This window comes from Mastigoproctus giganteus, chromosome 5 (assembly GCF_048544385.1).
Source record: "Mastigoproctus giganteus isolate SK-2022 chromosome 5, ASM4854438v1, whole genome shotgun sequence".
Lineage (NCBI taxonomy): Eukaryota > Metazoa > Arthropoda > Arachnida > Uropygi > Thelyphonidae > Mastigoproctus > Mastigoproctus giganteus.
Genome location: NC_143579.1, coordinates 215,445,059 through 215,472,601, shown reverse-complemented (window position 1 = coordinate 215,472,601; position 27,543 = coordinate 215,445,059). Strand labels below are relative to the sequence as shown.

General features: G+C 35.0%; 1 protein-coding gene across 4 annotated transcripts in view; it reads left to right on the top strand.

The window, feature by feature from the left end:
• The window catches only part of LOC150086098 (histone acetyltransferase KAT6A-like), a 171,358-nt gene extending 163,957 nt beyond the window's left edge, over nucleotides 1-7,401 (top strand). The window contains exons 6-7 of one of the 4 annotated variants that reach the window (XM_090373705.1): nucleotides 4,900-5,014; nucleotides 7,096-7,401. In XM_090373705.1, coding sequence (XP_090229831.1) covers nucleotides 4,900-5,014; nucleotides 7,096-7,239 — 259 coding nt within the window. In that variant the 3' untranslated portion in view covers nucleotides 7,240-7,401. The remainder of the gene's footprint in view (nucleotides 1-4,899; nucleotides 5,015-7,095) is intronic. The other 3 variants (XM_090373704.1, XM_090373706.1, XM_090373707.1) reach the window with 3 other exon arrangements.
• Nucleotides 7,402-27,543: the final 20,142 nt, after the last annotated feature.

Here is a 27,543-nt window from a genome sequence, read left to right as displayed (position 1 = left end):
CCTGATCATTACCATTAAATCAATAACATGAAATAATCTATTATAAGATGAATAGTTATATGGAGGAATTAAATTGTTTTGGTTACTTCTAATGAGTTCAGTGTCAGAAAAACTGGAATTGTCCCTATATAAAATCCACTTTTTATATAGTATTTTTTGAGGGTGGGGGGCAAGAAAGGGTGCACTTTTGAACTTGTCATTTCATGTCTTAATATTCCGAATAAGTAGCATAAAATCAGTTCATTTTAGTTTGCTACTTGACTGTAATAATGTTTGATACATACCAGGCATAGCACAACAAATTTTGGGTTTGTGCGGTATGTGATGTGGCAGTGTTTGATTATTCAGTATTGTGAAAATTTGTACAGTGCTGAATAAAAGAGATTTTACATTACAAAACAACTTTGATATAACTTCCCAAAATGTATGCTGATGCCGCTAAAACTGACACTGTGTTACGAAAAACATGAAAATTGTTACCAATTATCCAAGAAGGTAATGGTATGTAGTATGTATCAAAAATTAAAGGCTTTTAAATTTCTTTAATCTTTTATTTCTCTGTTCTGGGTATTATATAATAAAAATGATTTTTAAACTTATAGCATATAGGTTGAATGAGAACAGCTATCACTTCCAATTAGGAACAACCAGTTAGAGATGGAGATGTATATTATTACAGAGTCTGATTGCCATTGTATCATCCAGTCATATAATGCCACGAGCTTGATTGATATTAGCAAACATGTTGATTTGGAAAGCTACTGCAAAGTTATCTGTAGCAGTAAAAGGCTTCTTAAGTCAGTTATTGCTGCAATATATTTGTATGGATATTTATTTCAAAATAGCCTGTGCAGAAATAATGAGAGATAATGATAATGCAAGTTATGTTGTTTTTGTTGTAGTGGGATTTATTGGCACAAGAGCTGCTATGGCCAAATTGTGCCTGTTACTTTTGAATGTTCATCAATACATTAGAGATGGGTCTAGAAGTAGTTGTATACATTGATCATTTTTAGATAAATAATTCTGATAAATTGGCATCATCTCCGAGTATATGACTTAGTTGCAGTGATTTTTGTGAATTTAGTAGAGGTCTGAAACATGCAATTCTAGCTGAATGGTAATGTGGACACTCAATGATAATATGCTTCATGGTAAGTGCAGAACTACAATGCAAGCAAAGTGGAGGATCTTCACCTAGCAGTAAAAATAGATGTGTATGGCCAATTCGAGCTCTTGCAAGCACGACCTCTTCCTGTCTGTTTAATTGGGAACTGGATCTCCATAGCTGTGGATTCTGTTTTATTCGAAAGAGCTTGTTACCTGTTTGGTGATGCCACATTTCAGGGCGCCTCCATAGCCAGGTGGGAAGGAGCAGCAGTGTGTAGCACACGCTTCTTGATTAGACCGGGGTTCGAGCCCGTCACCACCAAATACAGAGGATGTGGAAAATTCAGCGAATGACCACCGCATATCCCGGAGCAATATGGCCTTAGCTGCTAATGCTCCTAAAAACTAAATAACAAACAAACAACAACAACAAGCCACATTTCAGACCATATCTCAGTGCATATCTGCCGTATGATTGGTTTGTAGTCAGAATATGAAACTGGAATGTAATTGAAGCAAGCAGGATGTTTTGCTGCTTCATCTGCACGCTCGTTTCCTGGAATTCCAACATGGCTGGGTATCCAGAAAAACGTGACAGTCTGCTTATTTTCACTGAGGTGATATAACTGAGATCTAATTTGTGGGATAAGTGGATGGAAATTTTGTGATTTATTCCTTAGGGCACTCACAGCACTTGAAGAGTCTGTGTATATTATGATCTGGGAGTTTAAAGGATCGTTAAGGACATTTAAAGCCATTTTGATTGCATACGGTTCAGCAGTAAAAACACTGCATACAGGTGGTAACTGGACAGAAACAGTGGTTGTAGGACTGATTACTCCAGCTCCCACGGATATATATCAGTTTTGGAGCCATCTGTATATATTTGGAGACTGCGAGCATTGGCCAATGCATGAGCCGCATGTAACTGTCTAAGATTGTGGTTCGATAGGGAGTGTTTTCCCCACTGAAGAAAATAGTTATCGCAAAGAGGTATATACATTGCCCATGCTGCTTGTACTGTATCTGCAGCTTGAAATATATTTCCAAGATAGATGCCCCAGTTTTCTGTTAACTCTTGTTGCCGGTTACCTGCAGGTTTATTTTCACTGGGTTTGTTTCTGTATAAGTTTTCACACTGAGGTTCAAAAAGATATGTCCAGATGGGGTGAGAAGAGAGGCTACGTAATTTGGCTGCATAGCTAAGAAGCAATACTTTTCTCCTAAGATTTAGTGGAGGCTCATTGGCATCTATATACAAACTTTGTACTGGGAATGTCTTAAAAGCAATGCAAGTTATAAAAAATGAGCACAAAAATTACCAGTTGTGAAATACTGGATGGGTCTATAAAAATTACATGTGATGAAAAGTTATGTTTGTGTACTAGACTTGTTGGTCCCTGTATATCCTAGTAATGTAGTCTGCAAGCTAGTAATAACTACTTACTTAAACAGGTAAGGATGATGTCATACAACAAAATCACAAACATTTCAATATCAATAAAGAGATTCTTTATCATTTATTAACTAATACTGAAAGTAACCATGAAGGTAAATACAATATATGAGTTACTGATGTTGGAGGTCTTTAACTGGTCAAACATAAGGGTATATGGGTCAGGCTTGCTTTGACTGCTAATTGTGATGTTCTTGTATTCTCTCTATTGTGTGAACTCCTGACTTCTGGTCATCCATTATAGAAATTTATTTTAACACATTCACTGCTGATTATATTTGTGAGGGTCCTTTCTGTGTGCCTTTAGTGTAATTTATATATATATATTTTAGATTTTGATTCAATATCATTCTTCAGTTGGATTATTTCTGTGGAATACTGGAACAAGTGGGCACTGCTTTTTAGTAAATGAAAGGGGTTTCATCTGTAAAGAAACATCACTCCAAGTAACACCATTGTCTGTTGTTTGTAGCTTTCTAACATCAACAGCAACAGATGCATTTGAATGAGATTTGGAATCTGCATCACTTTTAAAGAATTCTATTTCAGTATCAGATGACATATTATAAAGATTCAGTGTCCATCAGCTTCAGCATACTGTCCATCCCTGTTTCTTTTCAGTCCTAATGTCCCAGGGTGGAATCCATTATAACCAACCCTTTAGGGTAAAATCTGATAGGAAAACACTTTTTACACAAAATTTTATCCATAGATACACACTAAGAATGATAATCTGTTTTACAAAAACTAAAGAATTAAAATTCAGCTACTATAATCTTCAAAAAATTTTACCCTTTTCTTGTGGAAAATACTAAACTAGATAAAATAACTTCAACATAAGCAAAGAATGTATGAAATCTGAAAAGTATACAGCTTTTATAGTGCTCTCTAGACAGTGGGATTGATGCTAAGCAAAATCCCAGCCATAATGCATATAGCCCATGGTTCAGTCAGTGTGCTGATATCAACCAGTTGTTCATTTCTTGTGCCTTTTCTTTTACAGTGTTCATTTATTGACCTCAATTGAATGGATACATATTTGCTTTAAGGCAAAACACTTGCAGTTTGTTTTGACACAAGTTTGTATCCCAGCAGCAAACAGTATGAATTTCACACTTACATAAACTAACTCAATAAATACACTAATCACAACTGATTTAACAGCAGTATGACGTGATGAGAACTAGCATGGACCCATTGTGTGCACATGATATATACCAAATGATCTATGGTAGGAAACGTGTGATCCCCATACACCTTGATCTGTGAACTCCAAATGGTGGCAAATTAATGAAATGACAGAGGAGGAACAAACAACAAGGACTTGCTGTATTGACTCAAAATACCATAGTAAATCATTATACTGAAATCTCGTCTTTTGGGTATTCACTATAAATGTTCTGTATGTATTCACTGTATATGTTTTTATATATAGCTGTTGGCAGAAATAAAATAAGTGTTCTTAGAAAAAGAACCAATTCTTCACTTTATTCAACAATTTCAATGCTGTTATCAATGATAATTTTTCCCCCCTACTCTATTACATAAATTTCAAAATTTAGCAATATTTAGTTAATTTTCCTTCAAATATACGTTGTATATAATTTTATCAATTTGCAACTGCCTTCTGCATTCTTAATTAGACAAATTAACAAAGTAAAACATTCATTCTTATTATCAGATGTTGAATGTATGGAATGCAAGAGGTAAAGGTAGTGGAGGAGTGAAATTAAAAGTTTTAATCCTTCACCTTTGGAGCCATTTTCACAACTTTTCTGATTCTTTCTGTGTATCTCAGAAAGACGATTCACCTAGTTGACTCCTTCCACTAATCTAATGCTTATAACTATCGCATTTGTCAGAGGAAGTGGTTATGAAACAACTTTCTGCTTTGGAAATAGCAAGCAAAGAAATGCACTTGGCAACATCATATGAAATGTGTAAACTCTTCTAATTCAGAATTTTATGAAAAATACTTCCCACCTTATAGACAGGTTATACGTGATGTGTGAAGCATAGCAGTGAGATATTTCAATTTTTTTATTACAAAACCTTGGATATCTCACTTAGTAAATATTGACAGGGCTGAGTGAGGCACCAATATATCTCCCCACTGCTAAGTTTACAGATTGCATGCACCACTAAAAAATCACCTCGCTCTTTTGACATTTACAGATCAAGACTCTCTGTCAGTATTTATTGAGTAATCCACCAGTGAGCTGACAGGTTTACACGTGTTTAGAAATAGCTGCACACATTCAAAGCTTTTACTAAGATTAAAATAAATGTGTCTGTGTGTTGTTGATGATATATGTATATTTCTTTAATTATAGTTTGGAAAGATATCCCAGAATTGTTCCAGATGCCAAAAATTGGAGTATCAGTGAAGTTGAAAAATTTTTTGCTTCAATTGGTTTTCCCGAACAAGCTCCAGCCTTTAAAGATCAGGTATGTTTTCCCTTTTCATATTACATGATGTGTTACAGAGGTTGATTTTATGTGATCTCTGAGTCTGAAATTGTAAGATGTGCTTAATATTTCTTGTTAAATAGGCATTTGCAAATGAATTTCTTGAATGATGTTTAAGAATTTCTAGCAGTTAATTAAAAGTAGAAAAATTATCTTCAATCATGATTAAAAAATGAAAGTAACAATGTGAATTAAGCTATGTTGGGTTTGTGTTGTTACTTGAAAAACATTGACTTGTTACCTGTAAAACATAATTATGAAGTCGTGAAATTGTAGAGACTAAAACTGTAAAGCTAATGAATTAATGTATATGTTAAAATAACACCTAAAATATTAAATAAAAAAAGTATGAACAGGTCTGGAAATTGTCACCAACTGCAACAAGCTGTGTTTGTGAGATGCCTACTGCTTACATCCAGGCTATTATTAAATCAGCATAAAGCAAAATTATCCAATACAAAAGAAATTAAATTAACCAGCAAGAGCCAGTGTGCACCCAGGAAAATACAGCAGCAGATTCCTACAAAGGTAACATTCAACTGCCCCCTGAAACAATATGAGGAAACTACACCTATGCACAAACCCAAAAGCAAATACGAATAACCACTATAATCACAAAAAAGAAAGTTTGGGGCCCTCAGTAGTATCCACTTTGGTCTGTTTCTTTATGAAAGAAGAAGGAATTGATGTACGATGGTCCTTGGCTGGGGAACTGATGAGTGCACAAGGAAACTTGAAATATAACAAATTATCCCAAGTCATTTTGGAATTTTCATAATTCATCACAGCAGTGCTCAGTGTGAGAATATTCAGCCAGGTGAGAATAGCAAAAACTGAGTTCAGATCTTTTCTTTCTGGTGAAGCTTTAGAAATGCTCTTGATGGTCAAGTATAGACAGCGGGATCATTGTTATGAACAAAACTTTAACTCAACATTTCTGAAGATGGCAAAGGCTACACAGTATTTTTTTGAAGCAGTCAAAATAAGTTCATATCTAGTAATTAAGCTAATGTTTGAAAGCATACTGTTATTGTTAAGTAATTCTGTATCTGTATTTTTATATGAAATGTGTATGTTGTCAGTGAACTTTAATTTATAGCGCAATAGGGATTTCAAAAAAATGTTGTTGTTTTTTAACTGCTTACAATTACCTGAACTTTGAAAGCCAGAAGTTGGCAGCTATGACTGCATCTTGAGTAGGCCCAGCCAATACCAGAATTCATAAGTGATAAAAACCATTTCAGTGCACATTGAAGGGTTCCTGAACTCAAGTAACATGTCAATATACATTGCCCCATCAAACGTTTTCAGATATGATCATGTTTGGCAAACATGAGTTTAATGAACAAATTAATAAGGTGTATAACCCACATTTGACCAGTTCTTTGTAGCAGGAATTTGTATCTATTCCTCTTTCAATGAAGCTGCTAGTTCAGCTGTAAAAGAGGGTGTATTTCTTTTCTCCTGATCTGGTGTGATATCTCCACCAGCCCAGCAAATTGGAAGTGTTTTTACTCACTTTTAGACCTGTTCCTGTTTTGCATACACCTTACTTGCACCATTTGCTACATTGTGAGATGTGTCCAAATACTTTTGTAGGGAGGCGTTCATTTAGGTTGGTTGTTTATCCTGGAGCGATTCATTGTTTTAAACATCTCGCATTTAAAGGAAATTTATTATTTTAAGTTGATCACAGAATCCCAATATTCTGCCCGAGAGAGTTGTTAGATTGCAAATAGTATAACATTCAGTAGTTTATTTACTAAATCTGTAAACTCTGTCAGTGAAAAAGTTTTTTCATTTATGTCTGTATCACTTTTTTTTTTTTTTTTTCATCAAAAGGACAAAAAATATATATATGTATATGGAAGGAGGGGTATGCTTGAACATCCACAAGAAGTCACAAATACAATATCTGCAATACTAGGGTTGACTGTATATTAGTTTTTGTACATTTATTATTGAATTACAGTGGTCTGGTTTGGTAATGTTGGATATATGTAAAGTGAAATCTTTTATGAATTATATGCATGAGTCATAAAATTTTCTTTTCATTTCAGGAAATAGATGGAAAATCATTGTTATTGATGAAACGTAGTGATGTATTGACTGGCTTATCAATAAAACTTGGACCTGCACTAAAAATCTATAATCACGTAAAGAGGCTACAGACTAAACTTCCAGATGGCCATCTTTTACAATGAATTTCATCAAAACTTTGAGATGAAAATGGTGTAAAGATTTCTCAGAAAATTGTCTGTGTATCATGAATTTATTTTTGTGTATCAGAAAATATAATTTCAGAATTAATTTTAATTTAATACATCTTAAAGAAGTATGTGTAATGAATATTTTCACACTCCATTTCACTTAAAGCCCTTATTTTTTGGTAACACACAAAAATATTTTGTTAATTATTTAAAATGAATTTTGCCCTTTTTACATATATATATTTTATAAGTTTGAATGTAGAAATTCTTTAATTTTGTATTATAAATAAATTAATATTTTTCAGTAGACCTGAACGTCTACATCAGAACTTTGTTTATATTTTCATATGAACTTCTTTAAGCATACACATAGAGAAATATAAAAGAAAAGTGAACAGAAATGGATTTTTTTTTGGTAACACCATCAAATGGTATATATTGTCTATAGTGTATTTAATTTGAAATCAGTTTTCAATTCTCGGAATGTTGATTTAGTTTTATTTATTTTTTAATGGAGTGCAAGTTTGCGAGAATTTTAGTAACAAATTACTTAAAGCCTTTTGTGTTTTTAACAAAAGTATTCTGTGAACTTGCCAATGTATATTGAAATTATTTTAAGAAAATTTTGTATGCCTGTTTGTGTGTGCTGTGTTATGGTTAGACATCCATTTCTTTGGCTAGTCTACAGTTTATTTTAAACTGGTTACAATTTATCGTATGTGTAATTTAAGCTATTTCTTCTGTAAAAAAAAGAATAATATCTTCATATTTCTTAAGTTATCTCACTAAACTTGTGTAGTGTACTTTTACAAAATGATCTGTAAAATTTTGGCATGATGAAATCATGTTTGTAATAAAATTATTGGAATTATGCATTCTTGTTTTTGTTTTATTTAATTAATTTAAATCTGAGGTTCATCTTTTCAGTTAATATTTAATAACTTTTTGTTTTAATTAATAAATGTGGGTTCCATTTATTGCAAATTTTGTGAGGGCATTGGGATTGGGGGAAATACCTTAATTTTTTTTTTTAGAAGAAAATAAGGCTATGAAGAACTGAAAAGAGAAAATGAATCTATTATCCTACTAAAATTTATGTAACATATGCTGACACTGAATGGTAAAATATTGGCAATAATTTAACTTTTTTAATGTGATTGTGTGTTATATAAACTGAAACCAGCAATTTGGCAGGCTTGTATGAGATTTAAATCACAGCAAAAATACTGCAAAATAAATGAAAGCAACATGACATTACAAAAGCAATATGAAACTTATAAAAATGTGTAGTAGTAGACATAAATTGCATCATTAATAATATATAGAGTACCCATTAATAAAATATTTCATTTTTAATAATATTTTTTAGTATGTATATGACATTACCAATGCATACGACAAGCCAGAATGGCATTCTGGTGTGCTCCAATCCATTCTGAGTCTTGGTTATCTCTTAACTTATTGTACTAACTCTGTTCATCCTGTAACCAACTCTAGGCAGGTGCAATAGGGGTACCACAACTGGCCCTGCTTTTTAGGCTGACCATGTTGTTTGGACTAAAAGAATAAAATTGAATATGATGGTTGGAAGGCATTAAAAATTTATTCCAATGTCAGCAAGTAAACACACACACACACACACACTGAGTAGCTGACTTATTGGGCACACTCCCACCATCCAAGGAATCAATAACTCTAGACCAGTGGTTCTCAAGTGTGGCCATCAAAACATTTCTGTGTGGCCACCAGACAATTTTCATAAATATCAAAATTTTTTATTAAATCAACATTAAAAAAATTGATTTTTATACAGTAAGATATATGGACTTTTATAAAAGCAGTATTCAAAGGTATAGAAGACATGAACATTCATTCAGAGTACCAGCATTTTAATAAACGTACTAGATTTATTACGTTTTGTGAGGAGCTGCTAAATCTCGTGGCCATTTCTGTGGCCACCAAAAAAAACTCTTGAGATCCACTGCTCTAGACAAAGTGACACGTGTACCAAGCTATACAGAGCAAGTAGTCAGATATCAAGTGGCTGTGTGAGAGAGAGAGAGAATGGATCAGCAGCATAATCTAAGTGACTTTGAGTGTTTTATATCTGTGCTGGTGCAAGTATCATGGATGCTGCTGCCCTGCTGGGATGTTAATGCACAACAGTCTTGGGTGTACTGAGAATGACCTAACAACCATAATCTCTCTGGTCACAGGACTGCCGTTGGCTGGAAAACATTCAGCTAGCAGCAATCCTATGACAAATTTGAGTTATTTTGCTAATGCAGCTGAACAGAGGTTCCTATGACATCTCAAAACTGCAGACTGATGGAATTTCAATCAAGACAATGGGGCCATAATGAAGTTAGTGAAAATGCTACTGCAAATGGCACTGATAGAAGCATCAAACATAACTGGAGAGAGGGAAGCTTGATATGGCAGCTAAACAGAGGATGAAAAGAATTGTAAGATTGGGTGTAGCAGATGATGACCTTCATTTCTTTACTCTTGTCAGCTAAAAAAAAAAGTGGTTATGAGTACAGTGGACACAGGAACACAGACACTGGGCATTTGAGAAGTGGAAAAGGCCACTTGGTTTGGAAAATCCTAGAATAAATTGTTCCATGCTGATGGTAGGACCACAGGATGGCAGCAACAGCATGAATCGATAGGCCCATCATGCCAGTGAGTTCACTCGTGGCATGATGGGTCCGTTAATTCGTGCATGATATTATGGGAAGTTTTCTTGGTACAGCCTTCTTGAACATTTTTGTTAACCAGTGCATCCTTCATGTCCAAAGTTTGTCTGGTATTGGTTACTTGCAGCAGGATAATGTACAGTGTCCCAAGGCACAGATCATTTGGAAATGAATCCAGAAGAATAATTGCAACTTTAGCATACATCATTCTCCTGATCAGTTACAGAATTCAAACTCATTCTATCTCATCCCACAGATGATGGGATGAGATAGAACGAGTTGTTTGCAGAAGATATTACCTCCATGTAATCTGAGATACTTGCAGGATGCAATCAAGCATACGGACAACAAAGTGAAACTGGTCTGAGGGCTAAAAAGATGAATTTTGCTATTAAGTCAGTGTGTATGTGTATATATATATATATATATATATATATAGAATCGTAATATAACAGCGTTTAAAATGTTAAAATAAAATATTACATGTTAAATATAGAACGAATTGATTAATGCCATCGTGAGATAGAACATTACATCGGACGTAAGATATGCCATAATTAGATAAGTTATAGTGCAATAACCCTCCATAGTATGAAAATCTCGGCAGTCCCCAGCCAACCGTACCCCGGTAAAATGAAAAAACAAATATAATAGGTTAATTTATATAATAAGCCATACATGGGAAAGGTATTTTGCAAGGGACTTTATCAAGGGCTAAACCCCTACAAAATATCCAACCCTAGTTAGGCTGAGCTATCAGTTTCTGTTGTCATCTGCCTGTATCACTAAGACCAAAATGAGACCGTAATAACGGAAAATAACATTAAAAGGAGAACTAAGCAGGCCAATTAAGTACTAGTCAATACAACTATTAAGGGGGGGGTATGTCTAAACGGTAATTTATTAGTATACAGGCTGGATGACATTTAGCCCGACCGATAGCTGCAAAAACATAAGCACAACTGAGAACTAATTGATTGCAGAATAAGGCTAAATTAGCTAACATAAGGAGAACGGAAAGCGGTATAGCTGAAGATATAGTACCTCACTCCCCCTCGAATTACTCTAATAGTTCGTGAGGTATGAAAAAAAGGCAAGAGGATAGATAAAAGTAAAAAGCGAAAGAAAAGTAAATAATCAATCATACTTCGGATATTACCGGGGGCGTAACTTCCCGACCCTAAAAGGTAGGGATCCTGGTATGGTAGTAAGAGCAGGTGAAAGCTATCAATAAAATGAGAAATTACCAAACGGAATGGCTAATTCCTAATTCATATTAGCGCTAAATTATACACTACATAAATATGGCAAGTAGTGTCGAACCTATAAGGTAGAATGCTAAGCGTTAGATCGATAAAGAACCGGGGGCTAGTACGTGGTACCAACCCCAACTATGATACTAAGATACATACAATCGTGATATTTATTTAGGGCTATGGACAAGGCAGTATTCATATGTTTAATAATGAAATTATGCGGGTACCCGTTATCTAATAATTTATGCTTGAGATCGATAAGTGTGTCAATACCATCACTAGTATTATTACAGATATTTAATCTTCTGATACATTGTGCCACTATTATGTTTTTAAGGATACGAATAGAGATATTTGCAAACCAACTGGTTAGGTCTATAGTTTTGAAATTGAATTCCATGCGCTTGTCAAATACCTTGGTATGTAGGTTATTATCATTAATATGTATATCTATATCCAGATAGGTAGCTTTTAAAGAGTCACTCTTGTTAGTAACCTCTAGAACCAATTCATGTGGGTAGTGCTTAGTCGCATCTGTATGGAAGTTAGGATAGTTAAACACGATTAGGTCGTCAATATATCTGAACATATTGATATCTTTATCGAAATAAATTTCATAGTGGTGTAAATATAGATTGGCAATGAGACAAGAGCTACTCGCCCCCATGGCAATGCCTGTATGTTGTATAAAAATGTTGCTACCATTATAGATGTAGCTGTTAGCAATACAAAGATTTAATAGGTTATCCCAGTAATTACGTTGGCAGGGTAAGATATCGCTAAAATCAGTGAAATATTTATTTAAAACTAATTTTAAACTATCATGAGGAATGTTAGTGAATAAGTTTTTGAAATCATATGTACTGATATGCTTGATGTTATGCTTGTTACTATTTATGAATGTTAAAATAGGGCCATTATTACTAATAATTCTAGTGAATTCTATAGTATTGAAGATAATGCTTAGCAGTTCAACTAGTTTTTTTATGCGGGACCATTGAATAGCTATTCCTGCAAGATGTTATAAATCTGAAACTAATAGGTGATTTATGAAACTTGGGTATACCATACAAATAAGGGAAGTTGGTGTTGCAGTTATTCAGTTTTTATGTATAGCTAGTAGCTTTTTGGTAATAGTGCGACGGTTGCTATTTATTTTAGCATATGTAGCACTGCTATATAGTTCGTTGTGCAATAGAGAGTCGTAGAATTTTTTGCAGATGAAACTGTAATTATTGGCAGCCTTGTCTATAGTAGTTATGATAAATGTATCCTATATATCCTTTAATTGCCTCTTAATTATAAGCAGGTTAAATATTTTATTATCTCTATTGGTATAGTGTGTCCTACGTATATTATTCCTATGTATATGCTGATTAAGGTCGTAGTAGGTAAGTACCAACCATTTATAGAAGGCCTCTAGTGGAAAATTATACTTATATGCAAGTTTAAGGCAGAATTGCATGAGGTCAGAGTGTAACTGTTTAGTAATATAGCCGGTATTATGCCTAGTAATAGGTCTATATTTAAAACCATAGGATAGTGCCGTGCGCAGTTCCTGGTATGGAACCAAGTTGAGATCACCAGTAATGACATGCTTATGGTGCTTATCTACATAATCCTGGTATTGTGGCAAGTGGCAGTAGCAAATGGCCTCCTTGTAGCCCTTATCTAAGTTGCAAGCTAGTTGTTTATAGTTACAAGCCGTAAGCCCAAAAGGTTTGTTATAACTGAACCTAGTTACTATATTCTTATTTTTGAGAGGAAAATAGTTAATATGCTTATTTAAGATATCCCTAAAAGGTAAGCTGTCAAATATAATGTTACAGAATTTAATATTAATATAGATGCTATGGATAACAAGTTTATTACCCAAGCGATATTTAAAGATATCCTTGAGTAAGTGGTCTAAGTGCTGGTTACGGTGTAGATATGTCGAGTTAATTTTATCCAAAGGCTTTAAGCTTACTATGTTTGAGGCCAAATACAATATCATGTATGTATTTTATATTTATATTAGGTTCGTCCCATGTTTCCAGCACATCAGTAAATCTGCCTAATATATGCTTAGAGTGTGTTAATTTGCCTGTACCAGCCTTGTTATCATTGTAGTTATGTTTCTTGCTGCGAGGCAATTTAGATGCCGATCTATTTGCCATGTGAAAAAGTTTATATGCGCAGGTGTGTAAGTTACCATTATTATAATTATGTCCGTTGAACATGCTATTGAGACCGTATGGGTAAAGGGTTTTTTGTTTTAGTATATTGAAATTTTCATTTTGGTCTTTTCCGTATGGGTAAAGGGTTTTTTGTTTTAGTATATTGAAATTTTCATTTTGGTCTTAGTGATACAGGCAGATGACAACAGAAACTGATAGCTCAGCCTAACTAGAGTTGGATATTTTGTAGGGGTTTAGCCCTCGATAAAGTCCTTTGCAAAATACCTTTCCCATGTATGGCTTATTATATAAATTAACCTATTATATTTGTTTTTTTCATTTTACCGGGGTACGGTTGGCTGGAGACTGCCGAGATTTTCATACTATGGAGGGTTATTGCACTATAACTTATCTAATTATGGTGTATATAGATATATATATATATATATCACCAACACAGTGAAATGTTTTTTATGCTTTCAAAGTGTAAAATGAAATGCAAATAAATACTTGTATAATGAAAGAAACAAGAATCTTTATTGCATACCACAGTATAAATACGGCGCCTCTGTAGCCAGGTGGGTAGGAGCAGCAGTGCGTAGCACACGCTTCTTGATTAGACCGGGGTTAGAGCCCGTGCCCACCAAATACGGAGGATGCGGAAAGGTCAGGGAATGACCACCGCATATCTCCGGAGCAATATGGCCTTAGCTGCTAATGCACCTAAAAATCAAACGACAACATATAGGGAAGATTAATATAAACATATATGAATTAAATTTTAATACAATTTTGAAAGTAACAGAAGTAAGAAAGCTACACATAGGTCCTCTTCCTAGTTTGGATTTAGGGTATCCTAACACAAATCAACAGTTTAATTTAAAAATAAAAAATAAAAGCTTTCTCTGTAAATGGTATAGTTTCTTGCTATGGAGCATGTGCCACCTATAGAATAATTTTCTCAGTATTGTACTACTTCATGTGAACAGACCTGGCAAGGAAAAGTATTTTTATTACCTACCCTAAAAACAGCACAGATCTCTTAAAATATGTCAGTCACTAACTTAATTATAAGTCTCCTATGTCTTGAACTACTTCAAACAGCAGTTTTTCCTGTTGCAAACAGAAAGCATATTGTACTTTATACAACACCATTTCTTTTTGGTAAATCCTCACATAAACATTCTATCTAAACACAACGAATCCTGCGTTTCTCAGATACTTTTGTTTAGAAAAAAAAACTAAACAGAAATTTAGAACATTAAGTGTGTTCCCTTTGAGCTTGAATTTTATTCTTCAGGATAATATGTCAGTCACTAACTTAATTATAAGTCTCCTATGTCTTGAACTACTTCAAACAGCAGTTTTTCCTGTTGCAAACAGAAAGCATTCTTTGAAGTAGTGCAACACCAAGGAGTTTGTGAATGTGGAGCTTTCTGTACTCAAATAACACTAGCCAACACGATTTTTACCTCCAAGAACTTAAATGCTGTTTTTTACCAATTTTTATGCGTAGATTTCGAAAATCATGATAGTTTCACATCATGTCACAGTTATTAAATATAGAGGGAGTTACGTTTTACCAAAATATGCCAATTTTCGCATAATATAGCCAGTGATGTATGACATATTGATTTATTTTAACAGATATAAGCTAATTCTCTTAAATTTAGCAATCGATTCTGGCCTTGGTTTTCTTGTGATAAACATAATCAGACTTACCTGTGGTTTTTAGGTTCAAATTCTGATGCAAAAATTTACAATTTGAAGAGTTTTGGTGAGGATTTTTGTAGGCTGTTCCAAGGTTTTCCAAGTATTGAATGATTGTAACATACTATAATATTATTTATACTTTAATAACGTATAATATTTTTTTACACTTGTATTACAAACTTCAGTTATATGTATATATCCCTTTATTTTAACATTAAATGTTGGTACATCTTTTAGTGTAGACGTGATAGACTTTTTATGGTGATTTTTGGAATAAGCACGTTTATTTCCTCCAGAATCGCATATTTTTCATTGCGGGGGTATGACAAAAAATATTTTTTGTTGGCTAGCGTAATAATTATGCTTTAATCAGGGTTTCTCAAACCGTGGTCTGTGGACAACTGGGAGTTTGTAGAGATGTTTCACGGAAAGGGGTCTGTGAATGGTGTCCAAAATATGTTACTGAAAAAATTTAGCATAGAATGTTATTAAGTGTGGAGGTCAGTGAAAAGTTTTTCAAACTAAAAGGGAGTTTTTATGTCACTAAAGTTTGAGAACTGCTGCTTTACCTAATTACTATTTCCATGGATAATATAAGTATAAAATGATAGGAAAGGCAAAAATGTTATCTTCTACATAGATAAATGCTATCTAATACACTCGTGAGATGTACGCAGTTTTGAAACAGTCAGTGCCTCGTATAAGAGTGAGAAATAGCTATTGCAATTACGTCTAAACTATCTTAGCCCCCGAACATGATTACCAAATAATATTGGAGCCCTTGCCTGGATTTCTCTGAATCTGGAGTTTCATACTTATACTCTTTGTAAAATAATAAGAGAAGTTTACCTCAATATAGTACGTAGAACACTTCTGTATGATACTCTCCAGAAACTGAAAACTAAAAAATCGAAAAACTTGCATTAGAGTAACAAATAATTAAAAATCAATTTAACCCAATAAAACTAATTTAACGCAATTAAAAATAAGAAAATTAAAAGAATTTTAACGAAAAAATTGAAGAAAAATCATTTTGCAATTTTTTCGTTAAAATTCTTTTAATTAATTTTCTTATTTTTAATTGTGTTAAATTGATTTTTAATTGTATTAAATTGAGTCTTAATTATTTGTTACTCTAATGTAAGTTTTTCGATTTTTTCGTTTTAATTTCTGGAGAGTATCGTACGGAAGTGTTCTGCATATTATATTGAGGTAAACTTCTCTTATTATTTTACAAATATTGATATCAAGGTAGAACGTATTGAGCATTACAGCTCTGGTTCATACTATACTTATACTCTTTTTTTACTGGTGATTTCCAACATGCTCCTCCCTTTGGGATGCAGTCGCCAGGAATAAACTTGACATTACTCTCAGCAGAAAAAGATTAGCACAAATAGAAATGGACTGGACAAGGGGAAATCGGACACTCAACCTAGTTTACCATATCTTCACAATGATTAAAGCCATGACAACTACTTTTAGATTTGCTTCAGACTATGCCCATTATTTGACTTTTCCATACTCAGTAATAAAATTTGTCAATATGTGACAAATCTGAGTTATTTTGCCAAGGCATCTGAACAGAGATCATCCTTTGACATTCAGAACTGCAGACTGGTGGAATTTCAATGAAGACAATGGGGCCATAATGAAGTTATCGACAATGCTATGGCAAGTAGCATTGTCAATAACTTCATTGTCACTGTGAAGCATCAAACACAAACACCATAACTAATCACCCAACTCTTAGTTTTAGAATACGAAGCATGAGCTTTTGGTAATAAACAAAGCATTTCAGAAATAGCAGAAAATTTTTCATTGTAATTATGTCATGGCTTATGAGAAAGAAAGTAAGAAAGAACAAAATTTATAATGGGCTTTTCTCTTTCACTGGAAAAGTTTGTTCTTTCTTTCTCATAGCCATGACGTAATTACAATGAAAAAGTTTCTGCTATTTCTGAAATGCTTTGTATCATGATACATAATAAACTCCACCAATCCATACAGAACTTTATGGAAAAAGACCAAACAGATTTAATATTAGTGTTAACCTTCTACCAACTACTTGCCATGTTTCTATCTCCCGAGTCATTTTCAAGAACAAAAAAGATCGCTCTAGACAGACTCCAAAAATTATTATTAATAATTTGGAATATTGAGTCTATTAATAATATTATTATTAATAGAGACATTCTATTATTAATAATAGAATGTCTATTAATAATATTATTAATTGTTTTTTTTTTTTTTGTTTTTTTTAGGAGCATTAGCAACTAAGGCCATATTGCTCCGGGGATATGCAGTGGTCATTCTCTGACCTTTCCGCATCCTCCGTATTTGGTGGTCACAGGCTCGAACCCAGTCTAATCAAGAAGCGTGTGCTACGCACTGCTGCTCCTGGCTACAGAGGTGCCAAATATTATAGTATTAATGCTATTAATACTATTATTATTAATAGAAACAATTAATAGAGACATTCTATTAATAATATTATTATTAATAGAAATAATAAACAAACTGCCATGATAACCAACAGTTGACTCAAATGGCATCTCTTTATTCTTTTTAAAGACTGTCCTATTCTTAGCAGACCTCCTGCTCTATACCTTCCAAGAGATAATGGAAACAGTGTCACTCCCAGGCATCTGGAGTGACACTGTTTCCGTTATCTCTTGGAAGGTTGACTCCCAGGCATCTGGAGGGGTGCCTCCGTAGCCAGGTGGGAAGGAGCAGCAGTGCGTAGCACATGCTTCTTGAGTAGACCAGGTTTCGAGCCCGTCACCACCAAATACGGAGGATGCGGAAAGGTCAGGAATGACCACCGCATATTCACGGAGCAATATGGCCTTAGTTGCTAATGCTCCTAATAACAAATAACATAACAGCATCTGGAGCCAACCATGAAATGGATCCAGATGATTAAGCACCACATACACTCCAAAAATCTATGAAGTATTTCTTTTGGATGCTCATCACTTAAAAGTTTCTATGAAAATAATTTATTTCAATCTTGTAAACCACTATTTTAGCCATAGTCTGCAGGTGTTGAGCTATTGACCATTATAACATGTCCTTTGTGAGATAAAACAGCTGTATATGTTCTTGATGTGAAGTTTATGTTCAATAGATTCTCCATTCCAGTTATGTTATCCCTTCTAGAACATTTCAACATCCAAGGAAACTTCCTAAAATCATCAAAGAAAAGCTATCTACCAATAATGCTGCATTCTTATATATTCCTACCAGGGCTGAGGGGTGTGCAAGTGAGGCATTGCCACAGGTGCTGCTAGATGTGCTACTGCATATATATGTGTGTTAAGATACGAAATGAATTAGGTGGTGTTACAAGGTTTTGCCTCAGGTGCCAGCCCTGATTCCTACAGTATTCAAATTATGTGAAATACGATGGTCTTATAATGAAACTGCTGGGAAGTATTCTGTTAGAATCCTGTGTTGGAGCCATTGTATTAGACTCGCACCCAACCTGCGCTCACAGCAATTGGAACCATACTCAATCCTGCCCTGCATTAATTCTATCTGCAACTCAACCTGCAAGATAAACAAAAATAATTTTGTTTATTATTTTTAATATTTTCTTTATAATACACAAAAATTAAAAAAACCACACAATTAAATAGAGAAAATATGAAAATATATTCATATTATAATTTTACACATTTCTACTATGCAGAAAGATCAACTGTTTCTGGGTTCCATTTGATTGTTCTTTCTTGAATTAGAAATCCAGCTGAAGAACAGTTATGTGCCTAGCAGGAATGACATGAACCCCAGCTATAAGATTTGGGAAGAAAAAAATAAAAATAAATCTTTTTCTTCCCGCCACTTCAACAACTGGAAATCTTCATAGAAGTACCAACTGTACTGTATTTCTCTTATTTCTGAATAAAATATTTTGACTTTTGTAGGACGTGTATCTTGTGATTTTATTTGTTATTGATTTTTAACAGCTTGGTTATGGGTAGCAGCAGTATTCCCAGAGTAACATATGGGGAATGGAAAATTAAAAAGACATATGAAGTTCTCTGAGCAGTGTAGACAAGCTGTCAGGACAGCTTGTGGGGTTTTCTCAACAACATACAGAAACTTGGTTAGAGCAGGGATAATAAGGTGATTATCCCCTTGTATAAGGCTTTGGTTACTCTGCATCTTGAATACTGTATACAGGTCTGAAGGCCCTACTTTAGGAAGGATGTAGATCTCCCAGAATTGATGCAAAAAAGGGGAAACCAGACTACTGAAGGGCACAAAAGGGTGTTCTTACCTAAAAATGCTTCAGTTCTGCAAATTGCAGCACCTCAAGACTAGGCACCTGCAGGGAGATCTGATTATGTTTTAAGCCTTGAATGGATTGAGTAAACAATGTTAATAGCATTCTTCCTCTTGATGAGGCAACACACAAGAGGGGGCATAAATTCAAGTTGAGAAAGGATGGTTGCAGGATAGATGTGTGGAAGTTGGCCTTCAGCCAGCGGGTGGTTAATTGTTGGAACAGGTTTCCATCTATTCAAGGAAATTCATTCAGGAAGTAAATTCAAGGAAGAACTGAATAAATTCTTGGAAGGTATGGATGGATGAAGTGTGTAGTTTTCTTGGGTGATGCTATATAAGGTTGCTTTTTTGCTTCATTTGCCACTACTACTAACTGTTGTAAATTTGTCACCAGAAGAAACTGTGCCTTCACAACAAGTTGCCCTGGTAGTATTTGACTTTTTGTCAAATTTTACATAGAAAAAAATAACAATAATAATCTACATATGGCAATATCTTATCCTCATGGTCATCTTTTCTTTTTTTGTGTGTGTGTGTGTGTGTAGGCTCTAGGTACCCCTCATTCCGAGGCATCTACATTATATTAAAATTCCCTAGCATTAAGTTTTTTTTTTTTTTTTTAAAGAAATTCGAGGGCATTTCTGTACATTTAGTTTTGAAGTTATCTCAACACTAATCACTGGCAATTCCAACATTAAAATAATTACAATATTCAAATATAATTGAAATTAATAAAAATTTATTAATTAAGCACAAGTAATTAATTGCAGTTGTTTTTAGTTGCTTTTCATATAAGAACAAAGAACATTACACTGAAGGTAAAATAAATAAAAAATATTCAACTAAATCTATAAATAGCTACAGTCTTGCAAGGGTTATTTTTGAAAGATTTGTTATTGTTTCCCCATAACAAAGATGCGAAAATTTCAAATTTCAGGCTCTTCACAGTGAGCCAAATTTGGAATAAATCTGAAAACGGCAGTGTTAAGTATAAAATATAACCTCGTGCTTTTCCTTTTGGAGATGTCATGTATTTGAAAAGTGAATATCAATGCGACTCATTGTGAAGGCAAAGTTTTTTCCCTTCCGTGAGCATGAAGACTTACATTAATTCTGTGAATTATTATTATTATTATTATTATTAACCATATGGTTCAAGGAAGCCTGAGGCTTATGCTGCACCAGCCAAAAAAAAATAATACCTGAGTTACCCTGAGAGTGAGTGAGAGAGAGAGAAGTAGAAAGGAATCACCAAGAAAGAGAAGAATGATGATATCCAGCTCAGGACCCTGGGTGTGCCAAGCCCATACTCACCAGATGTGAGCACCTGGGGTTAAATTTTAAGTCTTTTCAACTGGAAAATAGAACAGACTTTTTTAAGTCTCAACTCAAAATTAATATTTAATTTTTTACTAAAAAATAAAAAAATTACAATAAGCATTGTAATCTATTAAGAAAACTATTATTCCAACGTCCGGGATGATTCCCCCATAACTTTTCTGCAACCCATAGACTATTCTAGAGGAGTCAGACTAATTAATGATCCCTACTTACAAACTTGCTACAGTCCACTCCCAATCACACAGGCAAACGTTCAGTTTGTGCTACACGTCTTATCTATAGTATTTTTCCCTGCGTACCGTTTTCTAAATTCGAATTGGAATTACTGATTCGAATTTCAAATCAGTGCCTAAACCGTAGGCACAGATTTCAAACAGAGACGGGTGGAATTTCAAATCAGTGCCTAAACCATAAGGTTAAGCACTGATTTGAAAGATTTCAACATTCAAACTCACAAAAAATTATAGGTAACCTAAATGATTAGGTCATCTACGATACAGACAACGTATCGCATATTGGCCCATCTTGCTCCATTCCTTCAGTTTTGTGCATTTAAACACACTAAATTCATAAAAAATAAAAATAAATGCTGTTAAAGAGATCCTAGTTTAATAAACCAGTCTTGTTTTTAGGACCTATCGTAAACATTTAGCTTATATGAAGATAAAGATTTCGAAGCACTTGAACACCAATTGGTGTTCAAGTGAACTTTGGCGAAGATGGCTCACCATCCTGGTCTTTATCAATCTGCAGTCAGAGTGGTATACAAATGCCCCTACAACCTCAGGTATTATTATTATTATTATTAGCCATATGGTGCAAGGAAGCCTGAGGCTTGTTCCTTGAGGTCACAGACATTCTCTCAGATATGCCAGACAAGCTGTACTTGCTACCTGGGAGTCTAAAACGCTGATGGAACTGAAATTCGGGGTGACACTCAAGTGGATCCAATTTCGGCGAAGTCCGGATGGTCTGTGACAGCCAAATCCTCTGCTGGCACCTTCACGATGGTGGGACTGTTAGTAATCCTGGGTATAACCTCCATGCACAAGCACATGGTGGGTGACCACCCAGGTGTGAACCAACATAAGCAGGGGTAGAGGTGTGGTGCCCACACCATATGGAGGAATGCCGCCCCTCTGTGTTACCAGGCAGTATTAGGTGGTAGATGACTCTCATCAACCGGTGTAATACCACCACTTTGCTTATTGGAGGCTTGAAGTGGTGGAACACATGTTTAGTTTCCAGAGCTAAGTTCCGGTCAACCTTTCCCCATCTCTTCCATCATGCAGTATGATTGATGACTTTTGAGGTTATGATGAACATCGTGGCTAGATCCAATATTCCTTACATTTCGAGGGTGCATCTCTAAAACGGTGTTCGCAGGCCGGCCGCTAGTTAGTACACCTGACCGAACCTATTGGTAACTCTCTAGGAGGCTTCCGGATCAGCTAGTGTATAATCTTACTACCTCTACTCTGCCAGATAGTGACTGGAGGGAGTCCGAGTAGTGTGTATGCGGGGAGCATTGTCGAGGCCACGTTATGTCAAGGATCTGGGTATATTCTTACCACATGTACGCCATATCCAAAAATTTCATTACTTCATACAGCATGTCCCACCCACTTTTTCTTACTATTGAATACACCATGAATTGTCAAACTAATAGAGCAAGCTTATCTGCGAAAATATCTAAACATCCCAAACAAATTTCATTGCACAAATATAGGTGGTCTGAATTCTAATCTCAACGATGTCCACTTCCACTTGCAGTCTTCCAAACCCCATGTACTTTTTCTTACAGAATCTCAGTTATCGGTTGATTCAACTACTGTTCATCTCAGTTGCCCAAATTATTAGCTGTTTGATTCCTTTCGCCTCAAAGGTGGTACTTGTACATATGTCCGTTCCGATATTCCCTGTCAGAGACTTGGCAATTTGGAATCTCCTCTTTTCGATCTTCTCTGGCTTAAAATCTCTCTACCTCATTGTGTCAAATTCATCTGTTGTCTCTACCGTTCTCCCAACTCCACTAATCACTTGGAGCTCTTTGACTTCCTCTCTTTGCAACTTGACTTTCTCCAGTCCAACTTTCCTAACAGTTGGGTAATTTTCCTTGGTGATTTTAATGTTCACAACCCCAGCTGGCTTCCGTTTTCTAGTCAGACCGACCCAGCTGGTCGAGATGCCGAGGCTTTTGCAATTACCAATGACCTTGCACAGATTGTTCATTTACCTACAAGAATACCGGACAATCCTAATCACACAGCCAGCACGCTTGATCTTTTTCTCACAAACAACCCTTCTAAGTACACGGTCGAAGTGAGTGGTCCTTTAGGCACCTCAGATCACAACTTAGTGATTGTCTCTTCTCCAATGGAGTCTTTATCTCATGGCTATTCCCAACCTCGTGTTGTTTGGCATTACAAGAATGCAAAATGGGATGACCTACGAGATTTCTTTTCTGCTTTTCCTTGGTCGGATTACTATTTCAAAACTTCTGATGTCAATGTTTGCTTAGATCGTGTCAGTGAAATTATTTTTGCAGGAATGGAATCCTTTATTCAACACTCCACTTCTCGTCCTTTATCTAAACCTTGGTTTTCCAATAAATGTGCTAAGGCTGTTCAAGAGAAGAACGTTGCATATCGTAATTGGCCTGTTTCTAATTCTTCAGTGTCATTTTCTGCATACACAAAAGCTCGCAACAATTGTAAAGCAGTTATTAATCAGTCCAAACTAGAGTTTGAACAGTCTAAGAGTAGAAAACTTGCTTCTTGCCCTAATGGTGGCCGAGCATTCTGGTCTCTTGCCCAAGCTATTGTCCGCAAATTTTTTCCCATCTCTGTCCCACCTCTCTCCAAACCAGATGGTTTTGTTGTCACTTCGGCCAAGGATAAAGCTGATCTGTTAACTTCCCATTTTTCTTCCAACTCATGTATTAACAATCTTGGTAAAATACCTCCCACCATTCCCAACTCGCTCCATTCAATGCCGCCTGTGGTCTTCTGTCAAAAGGATGTCAGAAGGATTTTGACGAATCTTGATGCTAAGAAAGCTCCAGATCCTGATGGTATTTTTCCACTTGTTCTCAAAACCTGTGCTCCTGAACTTACTCCTATTCTTTGCCGCCTTTTTTCACTTTCTTATTCGAAAGGTGTTTTTCCTTCTGCTTTGAAATTTGCTCATATCCAGCCAGTTCCTAAAAAGGGTGACAAATCCCTCCATCCAATTATTGTCCCATTGCAATTACTTCGACTCTTTCTAAAGTAATGGAGAAATCAATTAACCGCCAACTCTTAAACTACCTAGAAACCTTCCGTCTGATCAACGATCGCCGGTATGGATTCCGTCAGTGTCGATCCACTGGTGATATTCTGGCTTATGTTACCCATTTATGGACTAATTCAATGGAAATGTTCGGTGAAACACAAGTAGTTGCTCTTGACATCTCAAAGACTTTCGATCGTGTTTGGCATAAGGGTCTTCTAAACAAGCTTCCATCTTATGGTTTGCCAACAGTTTTTAGTAATTGGTTATCCAGTTTTCTCTCTGATCGCTCACTGAGGGTGATGGTAGATGGCTCTCTGTCTTCTAACTTCTCCACTAATGCTGGTGTCCCCCCAAGGTTCAGTTCTTTCCCCCACTCTTTTCCTCTTGTATATTAATGACCTTCTTCCATTGACTGGAAATCCTATCCATAGTTTTGCCGATGATAGCAGATTGCATTCCATTTTCCATTTTGAGAAACGTTGTCCTGCTCAATCAGCTTCAACTTTTCGAAAATCTGCTACCAATTCCTTAAATGCCGATCTCCAGTGGGGCAAGACAACTTAGTTCATTTCAATCCTTCTGAAACTCAGTCTTGTCTTATATCTCGCAAAAAGGATTCTTCTGCTCCTATTCTTATCTTTAGTGACACTCCGATTTCTAGGCAGAATGGAATATCTCTTTTGGGGATTACCCTGACTTCTAATCTCTCTTGGCACAAGCACATTACAAATATTTCTTCCTCTGCATCTAAAAAACTTGGTTTTCTCTTTCGCTCTCGGCGTTACTTTTCTTCCAAACAGCTGCTCACTCTGTATAAATCGCAAATCCGCCCTGCCATGGAATATTGTTCCCACATCTGGGGTGGTGCCCCCAAAACCTCTCTCAGGCTTCTTGATTCTATTCAGAAGAGGGCAGTTAGGTTAATTGATGACTCATCTCTAACAGAGTCTCTCCACTCGCTTTCTCATTGACGTATTGTTTCTGCTGCATGCCTCTTCTACAGATACTTCCATGGGCACTGTTCTTCTGAATTGGGTTCTTTCAAAACAGTCCGAACACGTGCCTCCACCAGCCAACATTCATTTACTGTCCAACTTAAAACTCACAGAACCAACATTTCATCTTCCTCGTTTATTCATTCAACTGCCGTTTTCTGGAACAGCCTTCCTTCATACGTATTTCCTGAAAATTACAGTCTACAGAAGTTCAAGTCCAATGTCAACAAATATCTTCTTTCGTCTTCTCAACCTTCAACCCTAGCACGGTACTAAGTACTATAGGTTCTAATACCTCTCGTGTTTGGGGTTCACATAAAAAAAAAAAAAAAATCAGCCAAAAAAAATTTCTGAGTTACCCTGAGGAGAGGGGGGGGGGGGCACCAGATTATTCAGAAACCAAAACTCGAAAAAAAAAATATATCATAATAAAATAAAGAATAAGCCAATTAAATTATTTTTAGGGTTATGCCTGTCTCTTAACCGAAAAGTATGTACGTATATTAAAACTAACTTTGGTTTATCTAAATTATTTTAATATTTATTGTTCATTTATCTTTTAGTTTTATAAAATGATCATTAAAACGTCCAAAAAAAAAAAAAACTGGTTCTTTGTTTTGGTTGTTGGAGCTGCCTTATTTACAAGATCATGCCCCTTTCCCGAAAAGAGAAAAAAAACACTTTCGCATGGAAGAAAATTATACTGTTTATAATAACTAAAATAAGCAGGCATAAGTATAAAATAATGGTGTTTTTATATAATTCAAAACTCTTTAAAAATATTGAGAATATTTTAAAATTTATTAATAATATTATGTTTATTTTATATATACTTTAGTTTTATAGAAAAAAAATAAAATAGAAGCAACTTGTAGAATTTTTCATAGTGTAATTGATAGCAAGTTGCTACTAAGTTTGTTTCAATAATGCCCTGCTTATAACTCACTGCCTTTTCTCGTTTTACGACAGTAATTTACCATACACAGTAAATATGTATTTTACAACAGTAATTATAGAGAAGAGAATCTTTATTGCAACAACAACAATAATAATAAGATATACAAAATGCAGTTTATGTTGCAACAGACTCATCACGGACAGAGGCCAGGGGTTTATATTTGTATATATGCTATTTTTTTATTATTTTTCATTTTTGCTTGTTTTGAGTGTCTTGCAGGGAGGTTTTTTCCTTTCTCTCCTTTCTCTTCTTTGCATCCGAGTGATGGTACAAAAAAAAAAAAAAAAAAAATTAATACCATACCCGGAGAGAGTTTTAGTATTTTTCCCAACGGTATAGGCTAGGATGGCCATTCTTGAAGATTTTATCTAGATTTTTAAACATTCCTTAGAGTTCCTGAAGTTAGACAACCCATATCCAAAAAAATTAGCTGCTATTTTTTTATTAATTACCATTTATTAATTATATTAATTTATGAATTAGCATTATATATCTGATTATAAAGAACTGCTTTTTTGATGTATAGAGGATGGTGTGAGTACTAAAGTAAGAACTTACCTGTATGTGTGTTCTTTCTGTATATTTTGGTGCCTGAAAATGTTCAGATTTTTCATGGTCTCGTATGTGAGTTAATTGTTGTTGATGATGTTTTTAATTGATGTTGTTAATTGTTATTATTAAGTTTACTAGTTAATTGGGAGTTAAAAACAGCATTGGTTTCATGTATGATACCAATGCTGTTTTTAGGCGTTAGTAGTTTGTATTTCAATCATGGCATCTTTAACTGGATAGTGATTGCTGTTAATGGCAAAATTAAACCCATATTCTAAACTAGAAAGTTCATTAGGGGAAAATGTTTGTGTAGAAATGTTAAAAACCGAGTCGGGGATTTTTTTGTATCGTCTGGCGAGTATATCCCATTTCTTGGTGTGCTTTTGTGTAATGTGGCTTAAAGTTGCCTGAATTCGTGTGTTGTTCTGGTCCACGTAATTGTACCAAGTCGTGGGGGTTAGTTCCCTTTTAAGGTTGACTTAATCCCCAATTTCGCTCGTATCTGTACCAAAAATACAATTAAGAAATACCCTTTTATTATACATCAAGCCTCTATTGCCATAATTAAAACCGAATTACGAAAAAGATATAGAGATAAATCTCTCCTTTTAGATCAAATACATACCCTCAAATTCAAGCTTAAAAGGGAACTAGCCCCCACGACTAATACCCTATCCCAATACCAGCAGTATTGGGATAGATACCTGGTATTGGGATAGTGCTTTGGAATAGGGTACTAACCGATTTGACCCAGAATCCTTTGCGAATGGTGGGGGGAGTCTTGGGGATAAAAAAAATCGGCTTTTTTTTGGCATTCGATTGTTTTTCTCTCAATAGATGGCGTTAGTTGTAATTTTGAATTTATTTTTGCATTTGCACCTGGTTCAACCCCTGGTTCAACAGGGGTTGAACTAGGGTTGTTATGCTTAGTGAGTGGTCATCTTGTCTTGGGACTGTGCGGGTGTTTTGATGTCTATGATTATTTTTAAAAATATGCTGTACGAAGCTATTACGCAATAAATCGTATTTATAAGAAACTACTAGATACATTTTGAATAA